This window comes from Crotalus tigris, unplaced genomic scaffold (genome assembly GCF_016545835.1).
Source record: "Crotalus tigris isolate CLP2741 ecotype Arizona unplaced genomic scaffold, ASM1654583v1 scf7180000019817.510193, whole genome shotgun sequence".
In the NCBI taxonomy this organism is placed as follows: Eukaryota; Metazoa; Chordata; class Lepidosauria; order Squamata; family Viperidae; genus Crotalus; species Crotalus tigris.
Genome location: NW_024097726.1, coordinates 379131 through 392176, shown reverse-complemented (window position 1 = coordinate 392176; position 13046 = coordinate 379131). Strand labels below are relative to the sequence as shown.

General features: G+C 35.9%; 1 protein-coding gene across 1 annotated transcript; it reads right to left on the bottom strand.

Moving 5' to 3' along the window:
• Window positions 1-12097, bottom strand: LOC120317767 (vomeronasal type-2 receptor 26-like). The gene is made up of 6 exons (XM_039364607.1): window positions 11889-12097; window positions 10357-10534; window positions 6710-7570; window positions 5966-6193; window positions 4649-4775; window positions 1-899 (listed from the first exon to the last, which is right to left on the bottom strand). Exons 1-6 carry the CDS (start codon window positions 12095-12097, stop codon window positions 1-3), a joined length of 2502 nt encoding a protein of 833 aa, XP_039220541.1.
• Window positions 12098-13046: the final 949 nt, after the last annotated feature.

Here is a 13046-nt window from a genome sequence, read left to right as displayed (position 1 = left end):
TCAGTGTTTTTTAATAAGTTTGTCCTTTCTGTTTAAATCAGGTCTCAGAAGAATAATATAGCATTTTGGGAAAAAGATACAGCCAAGCAACCCCATTGCTGAAGCCAGAATGGAGAAGATCTCCACCACCACCATGTACTTTCCCTTGGTGCTCAGATAGGTAGGAACAAATGTTACCCAAACGCTGCAAAACACCAGCATGCTGAAGGTAATGAATTTTGCTTCATTGAAGCTATCAGGTAACTTCCTAGCTAGGAAGGCTACCGTGAAACTGATAGCAGTTAAGAACCCCATAAAGCCCAGAACAGTATAAAACATGATGGCTGATCCTTCATTACATTCTAGTACAATTTCTTCAGCCATGGAGTGCATGTCTGAATCTGGAAATGGGGGAGAAATTGCAAGCCATGCAACACAAATTGTGACTTGTATCAGAGAGCAAGAAAGGACAATGGAGTTGGCCAGCCTTTTCCCCACCCATTTCTTCATTTGGGATCCTGGTTTGGTGGCCATGAAAGCAAGAACCACTACGGTTGTTTTACCCAAAATGCAAGAAATGGCTACAGAGAAGATGATGCCAAATGCAGTTTGTCGCATAAGACATTTGACTTGATCAGGTTGTCCAATGAAAAGAAAACTGCAGAGGAAAGATAGCTGGAGAGCAATGAGAAGAGTATAGGTGAGATTCCTGTTGTTGGCTTTGACTATGGGGGTTTCCCACTCTTTAATGAAGATCCTCAGCACCAAAGCTGAAGTTATAAAAAAGAAGACAGCTACAGTGGCCAAAGTGATTCCCAAAGGTTCTTCATAAGACAAGAACGTTATATGTTTTTTGATGCAAAGATTGTGAGCTTCATTTGGATATTGATCTTCTGGACATTGGAAACAGTCAACTGCATCTGCAAAAGAAAACATTAAAGGACTGTTTATTGATCAGAATTTCAGAGCTGAATCATGGCCTAGTGCTTAAGATGCTCTCCTCCCACTTGGGTGGTTGACAATTCAATAGCGGGAGATGTTTCTCTTAGGGTGTAAAGAAAAAATATCTGCTGCCAACTCCACATGGTGTCAGGAAAGGCATCCAGCCAATAAATGCTCAGTTTCATCCAGTTGCCCTGACTCTATTGGGAATTATGGGATTACAGTCATAATAAGGGAAGTTATTTATAACTCAGAGTTGAAATGAGAAACCTTTGGTGCTATCTGAGATCAGTTATTTTCTTGCAGACATTTAATATAATAGTAATAGTAGTAAAGTTGGAAGGGACCTTGGAGGTCATCTAGTCCAACCCCCTGCTCAGGCAGGAAACCTTACACCATTTCGGACAAATGGCTGTCCAGTCTCTTCTTAAAAACTTCCAGTGTTGGAGCATTTACTGCTTCTGGAGGCAGGCTGTTCCACTGATTAATTGTTATCACTGTCAGGAAGTTTCTCCTTAGTTCTAGGTTGCTTCTCTCCTTGATTAGTTTCCACCCGTTGCTTCTTGTCCTGCCTTCAGGTGCTTTTGAAAATAGCTTAATTCCCTCTTCTTTATGGCAGCCCCTGAGATATTGGAATACTGCTATCATGTCCCCCCTTGTCCTTCTCTTCGTTAAACTAGACCTACCCAATTCTCGCAACCGTTCCTTATATGTTTTAGCCTCCAGTCCCCTAATCATCTTTGTTGCTCTTCTCTGTACTCTTTCTAGAGTCTCAACATCTTTTTTACATCGTGTGACCAAAACTGGATGCAGTATTCCAAGTGTGGCCTTACCAAGGCATTGAAGAGTGGTATTAATACTTCACGTGATTTTGGTTCTATCCCTCTGTTAATGCAGCCCAGCACTGTGTTGGCTTTTTTGGCAGCTGCAGCACACTGCTGGCTCATATTTAGGTGATTGTCTACTAGGACTCCGAGTCCCTCTCACAGTTACTAATACTGAGCATGGTGCCACCACCTATGCTGTACTTGTGCATTTGGTTTTTCTTGCCTAAATGTAGAACCTTGCTTTTTTCACCATTGAATTTCATTTTGTTAGTTAGTGCCCAGTGTTCAAGTCTGTCCAGACCCTTCTGTATCTGAAGCCTGTCTTCTGGAGTGTTGGCTATTCCTGCCAGCTTGGTGTCGTCTGCAAATTTGATGAGTTCCCCATCTATCCCTTCGTCCAAATCGTTGATGAAGATGTTGAAGAGCACTGGGCCAAGAACAGAGCCCTGGGGCACCCCACTACACACTTCCCTCCATGTAGATGCAGTTCCATTGAGGACCACTCACTGAGTATGGCCGGTCAGCCAGCTACGGATCCATCTGGTGGTGATTCTGTCTACCCCACATTTTTCTATCTTATCAAGTAGTAGATTGTGATCTACTTTATCAAATGCCTTACTGAAGTCCAAGTAAATTATGTCCACAGCATTCCTCTGATCCACTAATTTTGTCACTTGGTCAAAGAATGCAATAAGATTTGTCTGGCATGATCTATTTTTGACAAACGCATGTTGGGTTTTAGTAATGACTTTGTTTGCCTCTATGTGTTTGTTGATTCGTTATTTGATTATCTTTTCCAGGATCTTCCCAGGTATTGAGGTCAGGCTGATAGGTCTGTAATTTCTTGGATCCATTTTTTTCCTTTTTTGAGCATGGGAACTACATCAGCTCTTTTTCAGTCCTCTGCTAGATCCCCTGTGTTCCAGGATCTTTGAAAGATATAGTTCAGTGGTTCCGATATCACATCTGCCAGTTCCTTGAGAACCTTGGGGTGTAATCCATCTGGTCCTGGCAATTTGAACTCATCTAGGCTGGACAGGTGCTCACTTACTATTTTCTTGCCTATCTTAGCTTGTGTTTCTATTTTGTTTTTTTATGGCACTATTTTTGATAGGTTGATCTGTTTTTTCCCTTTGTGTAAAGACAGATGCAAAAAACGAGTTAAATAGTTCTGCTTTCTCCTTGTTGCTTGTCACCTTCTTGCCACTTCCACCCACTAATGGACCAATCATTTCCTTCACTTTTTTTCTTATTTTTTACATGTTGAAAGAAGCTTTTTTTATTATTTTTGACTTTTTTCGCAAGCCTTAGTTCATTTTGAGCCTTGGCTTTCTTCACTTCATCTTTGCAGGCTCGGGCTATTTGCTGATATTATGACTTAGTTATGTTCCCCTCTTTCCACTTTCTATACTTGTCCTTTTTATCTTTCAATTTGTCAGAGAGTTTTTTATGCAGCCTTGCTGTTTTCTTTTGAGAGCTGTTGTTTTTCTCTTTGTTGGTATTGTGCTAGACTGTGCTTTTATTATCTCATTTTTCAAAATTTCCCAGCTTCTTGAGTTGTTTTCCCCTGGAGGATTCTCATCCATGGAATCCTTCCCAACCCTCTCTAAGTTTATTGAAATTAGCTCTCTTGAAATCCAAGACTCTGGTTTGACTGTGTTCTATTGCTTGTGCTTCTATAATGTTGAATTCTAATATTGCATGATCACTTCCTCCCAAGGTTGCTATGGCTTCAACACCTTCAACACCAACACATTTCATAATGGTAACATCATCAGTGCTAGTCAACATCATTACTGTTGAACTGATGATGTTACCTAGTTTGGTAATGAAATATCTGCAAGAAAACCACCAAGTTCAGAGAGCACCAAGGACTGCTCAAAGAAAACATTGTGGCCCATAGAAGCTATGAAAGCAACTCCATTTATTTCTATTAATTATGTCCATTTTACTTGCATTACAGTATTAAAAATTAAGAATGAGACCATCCACATGCAGAAAAGTACCCTGTATATGTTTGGTTAAACAGACACCAAGAGTGTTGTTTGTATCAATCTCAGTGTCATGTTGGAAAATGGAAGGAAAGTCCAACAGAAAATTTTGTAATGGGTCAGAGTTTCCTAGTTTATTTTCTAGAGAAACCATGTGATACTTATTTTTGAGCTCATGTGGACATTTTACTTAATGACTGATGTATGTTATGGAAAATAAGTCAAAATCTATCACTTTTCTTCTTAATAAGTGACTTCTCTACCTTTAAAAAGAAATAACCTAATTTTTTGGAGAAATTTCTCTTAATTCAAAAGCTTTTTCATTTTGAATATTCTTCATGCTCAGGTGACAAATGTTTTAGCAAGAATTCCAGTTATTTATAAGGGTTAAAGATCCATGAAGGTTATAGTTCATTATCAGACCAGCAGAAGGACCAATATTTATGTTCCATATCTATTTATGTGCCTGCTTCTCTCCAGCAAGGACAAGCTAATTTTCTTGCTACTTTACACATCATATTCAATTCACAATAACAAATCAGTCAATCAAACTGCCTGAATCCTGATCATGACTCAGAAACATCTGGACAAATAACACTCACACCAATTTAAATGAGCACATGAGCACAATTCAAAGCGCACTGAAGGTGTTTCCCTGAATGGAGATGAAACATTTGCAGACAAATCGCCAAGCTTGGAGATTAAACTAACAGCTCAACTACCAACCTGAGCTAGTAATATTCAAACGAATCTTATCTAATACTGAGGTTATCTTCCTTCAATGAGGTCAACACTCCAAATTCTGAATAATTGATTACATTTGAGAACAATACCATGCAGAGTAAACACAGATAGTTATAAAATATTGCTGGTGACAATTAATAAATCTTCTCATTAAGCACATCTTACCTGATCTGTTTGAAATTTTCCCCTTTGCACAAGGAAGACAATCATAGCAGCAAAAGGGCTTCTCATCTATTTTTTTCTTCAGGTAGCCTGGATAACAATTTTCATTGCATACAGAAAGTGGTAATGCCTATTCAGAAATGAAATCAGGAGAAAGTTCAATAGTTGTACTTTATACACTCATATTTCACTCTGTATATGATATTCTGACAAATCTGCGTAGCTTTTGGAGAAATTCTATATATAGGATTCAATTCAACGTATTATTAGATAGGCACATTTAATGAATGCCACCATAATAATGTGACATTGTCTATATGTCCTCATGGAACCATGTATTCCCTATATATTTCCTATCCATTCCTATGTATTTCCTATGTATCCTATGCATTTCCCATGTATTTCCATGGGACCTTAGAGGTTTCCTTAATTGTTCAAACTGGACTCCTCTCAAATTCCATTTTGGTCAATCTGATTGGTAAATATCTATGAGGATTCTCAATCATCCAGGTCATGGTTGTCCCAAAGGTGCTTTTCAAAAGTCAACCACCTTTCGTGGTTTTTTCCTTGAAAATGTTTGAGAAACATTCAATTCCTTTAGAACTGAAGAAGCTTCTTGGATCAGAAGCAAAATATTTTCAAGAAAATAAAAGTCCAGTTGCCTTTGAAAAGCACCTTTGAGTTGAATCTGATTGGTAATTTATCCCACACTTTGTTGGTGAAATTAAACTTTGGAATTATCTGCATTTTCATTGAGTCCAGTCCTTTCTGCCAAATAGGTCTTGAAAAGAAATACTGCAGAGAACTTACTTATGGGATATAGAGTTCCAATTGCATCTAGTCAGTCTTGTAGAAATTATGAAATAGACCATGTTGTAATGGTGACAAATTTGCAAGTTAAATTTAGAAAACTAAAGAAAATAGTTGGGATTTTAAAATATGTCTTAGACAATATGCCGTTGGAATATAATCAAATTATAAGGTAGCAATGGACAGGAATAAGATATTTCAACTAGTACAGTATCTCAGCATGGCGCTTGTTTATTATTAAATGATTTTCAGCTTTTATAATTCAAAGATGGCTCCCTATATAGGACAACCTGAAAATGACAGCTGGTAAATGTGTATATTCAGGAATGGCCATAGATTTCTGGAAAGACAAGTTTAATAACGGAACACCTGTGTAATCTGATCTCTGCTCTTTCATTTTTCGTCATATTTTATTGCCTTAATTTTATTACTAATGAGTCACTTAAATGATAAAAGTGATTTTTGAATATGGGAGGATTTGAGACAACCTGAAACATGAGTAGGAAATACCTGGTTGAACATGGTTGGCCAGATGATGTTTTCTTCAGAAATCATGAAAGACTCTTCTGGAGAAGTCAGTGGGTCTACCTTTCCAACTTTGACTTTAAGAAATGTTTTGTTTGGGAATGTGATCCAGTTGATGATATCAAATCCAGTTCCCAATTCCCCCTTTTCATTAAAGAAAACTGTTTCCCCAACACTGTTGTTAAATAAGACTGTTCTCAGGTAAGGATGGAGCTAAATGGAAGCAAATCAAACACAAATGTTTGTGTTTGAATTATATTGATTTTTTAGCTTTGTGTTTTAACTGTGCACGGTGAGATGGGCAGCCATATAAATTCAATAAATAAATGCAGTTGATCTGGAGAAAGAAATACCCACACCAATTGTACACAACTACCATTTAGAAATTCCTAATATTACTGTGCAAGTCAACCATAATATTAATAAGCATATTATCTCCAAGTAAAATTGTTTGACAAAATTTTAAACTGAATTATGAAGCTGGGATTTAATCAATTTTTTTGAATTGGATCTTTTTTATATAGTTCCTCCACACTGTTGTCAGGAAACATGAAACATGAATTTGTGTAAACTATGTGCATACTGAACCTGAAATGTACATGTTTTGCAATCATAAAATCACCTGATGGCATCAGAGAAGATTTTATTGTTACAATTTTATTCTATTTTATTTTATTTTACAAATTGGTTGCTTGATCAATCTGTCATTGTGATTTCTTTTATTATTACCTGCCATCTTTCTTCCTTGATAATCATCAGCCTTCCGTGGACTGCCCTTGCTCTGTGTTTGTATTTGGATGAAAACATGGCTTTCAAGGCATGTGCCACAGCATAGACTGCATTATAAATGCTGTAACTCTGCCCAGTCATGGTGGTCTCAAAGACAGAATTAGGAAGAGCCTCCAACTTCTCTTCTCCAGTGCACAGCACTCCAGCATCCTCATCTAACTTATCTTTAAGGAAAAAACACTCAAATGCCTGCTCCCAGAACAATCTTGTTAAATGATCTTCTTCTTCTGAAGTAGGGCTTCTCGTCTGCAAGAATGGTTTGAACCCAGTCACCTCCTTGGAAGAAACTGTAAAAGATATGGCACCATGAATAAAATCCAAAGGAAGTATTTTTTGAAAAGGGACTGACGTGAACTCCATCTGGGCTGGCATGATCCAAACTTTGTCTTTTCTCTTTACTGGTATATTCTCATATTCTGAAAGATAGGGAAATGTTCTGAAAATGCCAATGATGTGGTTTTCACCATAGAGGATCACAATATTAGCAGTGCTGTTCATGACAACCTTGTACATGGCGACATAATCTTTAAGCATATATTCAATATCATTAGAAACAGTTTCTTTTGGCAACTCTTGCATGAAGGCAAAGCAAATACCTTTCTGGACAAACAGTGTAAGGGCATTCCGTACAAAACTCCGTCCACCCTCATCAGGTTGAGAAATCAGCCCTATCCATACCCACTTTAAATGCAACAGCAGCTGAAGAATCCCCTTAGTCTGAAGCTCCTCATTTGGGAAAAAATGATGAAAGAAAACTGTGTGTTCGCTATTATCTTTTATTGGAGTAGATCCATATAGAAGCTAGGGAAAAAATGATTTAAAATAGTTGGGTATTAGAATCTATGATTCAGACTGTGTTCCTCACAAACTTGAAGAAAAATATAATCTAGAAAGAAATCAGTGTTTCCTTTAATTTAATATTTGAGTGCCATAGATTTGATGATCTGTTGATTCAGTAATCCCTGAACCTTAATAGGATAACAGAATAACACAGTTGGAAGGGACCTTGGAGGTTTTCTAGTCCAACCCCTTGCTTGGGCAGGAATCCCATCCATTCTAGACAAGTGACTATCCAGTCTCTTCTTAAAATGTTCCAGGAGTGAAGCACCCACAAATTCTAGAACAAATCATTCCTCTGGTTAATTGTTCTGTCAGGAAATTTCTCCTTCATTCTAGGTTGGTTCTCTCCTTGATTACTTTCCATCCATTGCTTTTTTAAATATTTGAATTACAATGAATAACATTTATAGGCAGGAAGGAGGGAGGTTGTGAGGGGCGAGGGAAGGAAGGAAGGAAGGAAGGAAGGAAGGAAGGAAGGAAGGAAGGAAGGAAGGAAAGAAGGAAGGAAGGAAAGAAGGAAGGAAGGAAGGAAGGAAGGAAGGAAGGAAGGAAGGAAGGAAGGAAGGAAGACCAGTGTGCAATACAAAGATCAAGATAACTATTACTCAATCAGATCCATGAATTCTTAATATTTTTACTAAAGCATGGTAGGAAAATGAATGCATGACAATACAGTATATTGACATTTCTCTTCAGTATATTTGTAAATATGTCAAAGAATCATTGTATATTAATTGTTCAGATGATTCAGATTGAGGAATAAAACAAGTATGAAAAAATATCCATCTCATCTGCAAACACATAGTTTGGACTGCCATTTTAATTCCACATCACAAAATATAATATTCAAGGAAAGAAATTATAATTATTTTTTTTATTAAAAAGTTTTTATTTCCCATTTATTCATATAAAATACAATTAACCATTGGTACTGCCTGCCCATTCCCCCCAGGTTGCGTCCACCCTCTTTAAACCTTCCCTAATTCCCTACTTCCCTTCTCTTTCTCTCCTCCCCTCCTACTCTCTTCCCCTCCCCATATCCTCTAACCAAGGAAAGAAATTATTATTCATTGTTTTCTAAACATGGCTTCATAAAAGTAAAAAAAAGGTGAGTTCATTCAGGGTTGCAAGATTATTGTAATTAACAATAACACAACTATTAGTATTCATGATTCTGTTTTCTAGTCTAGACAATCTTCCAGAGCTGACATTCATCGTAGATTCAGATTGAAGAATAAATCAAGTAAAGTACCTAAAATTATCTATCTCTTCTGCAAACACATGGTATGTTGTTCATCATTGTTTGGATTGCCACTTTATTTCCAAACCAGGAAATAAAGGAAAAATTTGCAATAAAAGATATATTATGTTTTTTTCTGGGATAATGATAGACCTTATCCCAATAAAAGTCACTGATCTTTCATGAAGGCAGAGAGGCTCTAAATCTGTGTTCCATGCATGCTCAACAGCTGTTTGGAAAATAATTCAAAGCATGCAACTGTTCCCTAATATTTAGTGAAAGAATTAAATGATTAACATAAATTTAGCTACAAATAGTACAGCACCTTAATAGTACATCACTAAAGATTCATTTAACGGTAAAAAACCAAGAAAATCTCAAGATGGAATTTTAATAAAAACACCAGCGGGAGAGTTGTCATAAGTGTGTTTGTGTATTTATTTGCCAGGGCAACCTATTAGAGAAAGATATGCTATAGTTAAGAAGAGAAAGTCTTTACATGAGCTCATCAACCAGTTCTTCAGATGGGTGCCTTGTGAAACCAACTGGATCCGATATTATGTAGAACTGAGACAGTATCCCAGCCATTATGAAATCTCCTGGCAGAAAATACTTGTGCTTAATAAAGGGAAGTTTCCCCAAAGAACATGTTTTGATAAAGCATGTAGCTCCTGACAGTAACAGTGACGACATTGCCATCACTACCATGGAAAATTCCATGGAATAACGCAAGTACAAAAAAATATCCATCTCATCTGCAAACACATAGTTTGGACTACCATTTTAATTCCACATCACAAAATATAATATTCAAGGAAAGAAATTATTATTCATTGTTTTCTAAACATGGCTTTATAAAAGTAAAAAAAAAGATGAGTTCTTTCAGAATTGCAAGATAATCCTAATTTACAGTAACATAACTGCTAGTATTCATGATTTTGTTTTCTAGTCTAGACAATCTCCAGAGCTGACATTCATCGTAGATTCAGATTGAAGAATAAATCAAGTAAAGTACCTAAAATTATCTATCTCTTCTGCAAACACATGATATGTTGTCCATCATTGTATGGATTACCACTTTATTTCCAAACCACAAAAAAGTAATAAAAAGAAAAGTTGCTTTATTTTTTTTATTTTTTTTTGTAAACATCACTGTGTAAAAGAAACAAATGGGAGGTAGTTTAAGACTTGCAAGACTCTGTTATTGTAACCTTACAATAAAAGAATTATTAGTATGTGTGATTTTGGTTTCCTACCCTAGATAATCTGGAAGGGATGACAATAACCTTTCAAGTAGGAAAACACTTTCCCTTCCTCTGCCTTAACTTTCCAGAGAATTGGGGAGGATTGGGTGTTAATCCTGAGATGCTTTCTCAAAGAACACTTCTGGTTTAGTCTCAAATTTCTTTTATCTGACTTTTTTTAAAAATAGGACTGCAGTTCTTCCTCTTGTCTTTCAAGGTTATTCTTACAGTGTATACTTAGTCCAAGAAAAAAAAAATCTCACCTGGGGCACCTTGTAGACATTCAAGATGTTTGCCACTAAGGGATAGATGTAAGAGTTAGGTCCTGCAATAACAGATACTGTCCAATCCTTGGCATCACACTTATAGTTGGGGATGAATCTGCCACGTGTTGAGAGAAGCTCCATTGAAGCCAAGTAAGTCAATCCCGCCATGTGATAACTGTTAGAGATGTCAATACCCAAGCTCATGTTGGATAATATAGGCTTATTCTCATTTATCTCCTTTACAGCAAAAACCAAGGCCAGGATGTGTTGGTAGTTCTGCAGGAAAAATCTGCATTGAAAGATATATTGTGTGGATCTAGGCAGGATGTTATGATTCTTTTAATTCATCATAAACAATTTTTACTAGAAACAGATAAATTGCTTGAAGAAAAATGATCGTATTAAAACCCATATGTAATTATTATATATATATATATTGCCTTATATTTTCATCTTCTTGCATATGTTTTATGGTGGATATAGGCATGAAAAGTGGGTTTGGAGTAAACTTGAGGACAAACGTTATATATTATTTTTAGATCTTAGATATTTTAGATATTTTTAGATGATAGATCTTATCCCAATAAAAATCACTGATGTTTCATTAAGGCAGAGATGCCCTAAGTCTGTGTTCCATGCATGCTCAACAGCTGTTTGGAAAATAATTCCAAGCATGCAACTGTTCCCTAATATTAAGTGAAATAATTAAATGATTAACATAGATTTAACTACAAATAGTACAGCGCCTTGATAATACATCACTAACGATTCATTTAACCGTAAAAAACCAAGAAAATCTCAATATGGAATTTGAATAAAAACATCAGTGGGAGAGTGGTCATAAGTGTGTTTGTGTATTTATTTACCAGGGCAACCTATTAGAGAAAGATATATGGTTTAAGATATGCTATAGTTAAGAAGAGAAAGTCTTTACATGAGCTTGATTACATGAGCGAGATTGGCTAAAATGTATAAAAATATAGACCCGAAGTGTTGGAAATGTAAAATCCGAGAAGGAACAATTTATCACATGTGGTGGCTGTTCCCCAAAGCAAAAAAATTATTGGGAACGAATAGGAGATTGGATACAGGAGATAACAGAGATACAAATGGATTTTAAACCAGAATTATTTCTTTGGGGCATAATAAATTTAAAGATGGAGAATATACACATATTGACTGCAGCTCGTATAGCATATGCTCAATGTTTGTTCCTACAAATGATATGATTATGTACAAAATCTTGGAATGCGCAGAAATGAATAAATGTACGTTAGAATTAAAAGACAAGGAGGCAACAGAATTTTATGAAATTTGGAATAAATGTTATAATTGGCTAGAACAGAGAAAGGAAAAGACATAATTATTGATGTACATAAAATGTAAATAAGATGTAAAGAATGCTTAAAATGTATAGTACTGTTCTGTTTAAAGAAAAGATTTATGTTTATGTATTTTAAGTTTGTTTGGGTGTATGGTGTATGGTGAAAAATAATAAAAAAAATTAAAAAAAAAGAGAAAGTCTTTACATGAGCTCATCAACCAGTTCTTCAGATGGGTGCCTTGTGAAACCAACTGGATCCGATACCATGTAGAACTGAGAGAGTATCCCAGCCATTATGAAATCTCCTGGCAGAAAATACTTGTGCTTAATAAAGGGAAGTTTCCCGACAGAACATGCTTTAGTATGCAGAATATGGCATGTAGCTCCTGACAGTAACATTGACAACATTGCCATCACTACCATGGAAAATTCCATCTTCTTCAAGAAAACACTTTTCACTAAATATGAACCAGTTCTATCTGTAAGAATGAAACATAAGGGGAAAAAACTCTCACTTATTAGAATAAATATTCTTTCTAAGAAAAAAGGTTGTTATGTCTCTAACATTCTGATCCCACAATTAACAGACCCTTTCAGTCCTGACCTATCCTTTGGTGCTGTGCCTGAGAATTCCTGAAAGAGTTGAGAAAAAACCCACATTAGTAAGATTTTTTTGGGTAATTATAGGGGAAATCAGTGAATGTTTGGTGACGTTCCTTGGAGACTGTGGAGAAAGTAGAATGATGATATGTATGGGCTAGGAAAAAAAAAGAACTCATAACTGAAAACTGTAAAAGAGATAGAGAAACATAATGAAAATTCAAATGAACAAATGCTAGTTCTGCAGCTGTAAACTTTAAATTCTCTGGAACAATATAACTATCTGACTTTGACCTGTTAGGGCGTACATTAAAGCATGATTTTTTTTTCCAAAGAGCTAAAATGAAATTGACCCATAATGTTATAGGATCCCACCCACCTTTATTTATCTTTTTGATAGGTCTTTAAGCACTTTGATTACTGTATTTGTAATGTAATTAAATCATGACATTTCTTTGTAAACTTTCTAATGGATGCAGGCCTGTGAGCTGTGTAGAGTCCTTTGGGATAGGAACAGTGTGTAATGCCAAGTGAATATGCAAATAATAAAGGAATACCATTGGAAACAACTTTTTATTTGAGCCACATTTACAAAATGAATCGATCTCAAAATAGAATGTTCTAAGTTCTAGGAGGACCATATTTTTCAATACTGTTTTTCTTGCAAGGTAAAAATATAGCTTGGCTCTTTTCACTCATTTTAAATGATTTTTTACTCCACATCCTCAAAGTCACATAGTGTGAACCATATATTTTTTTTTTT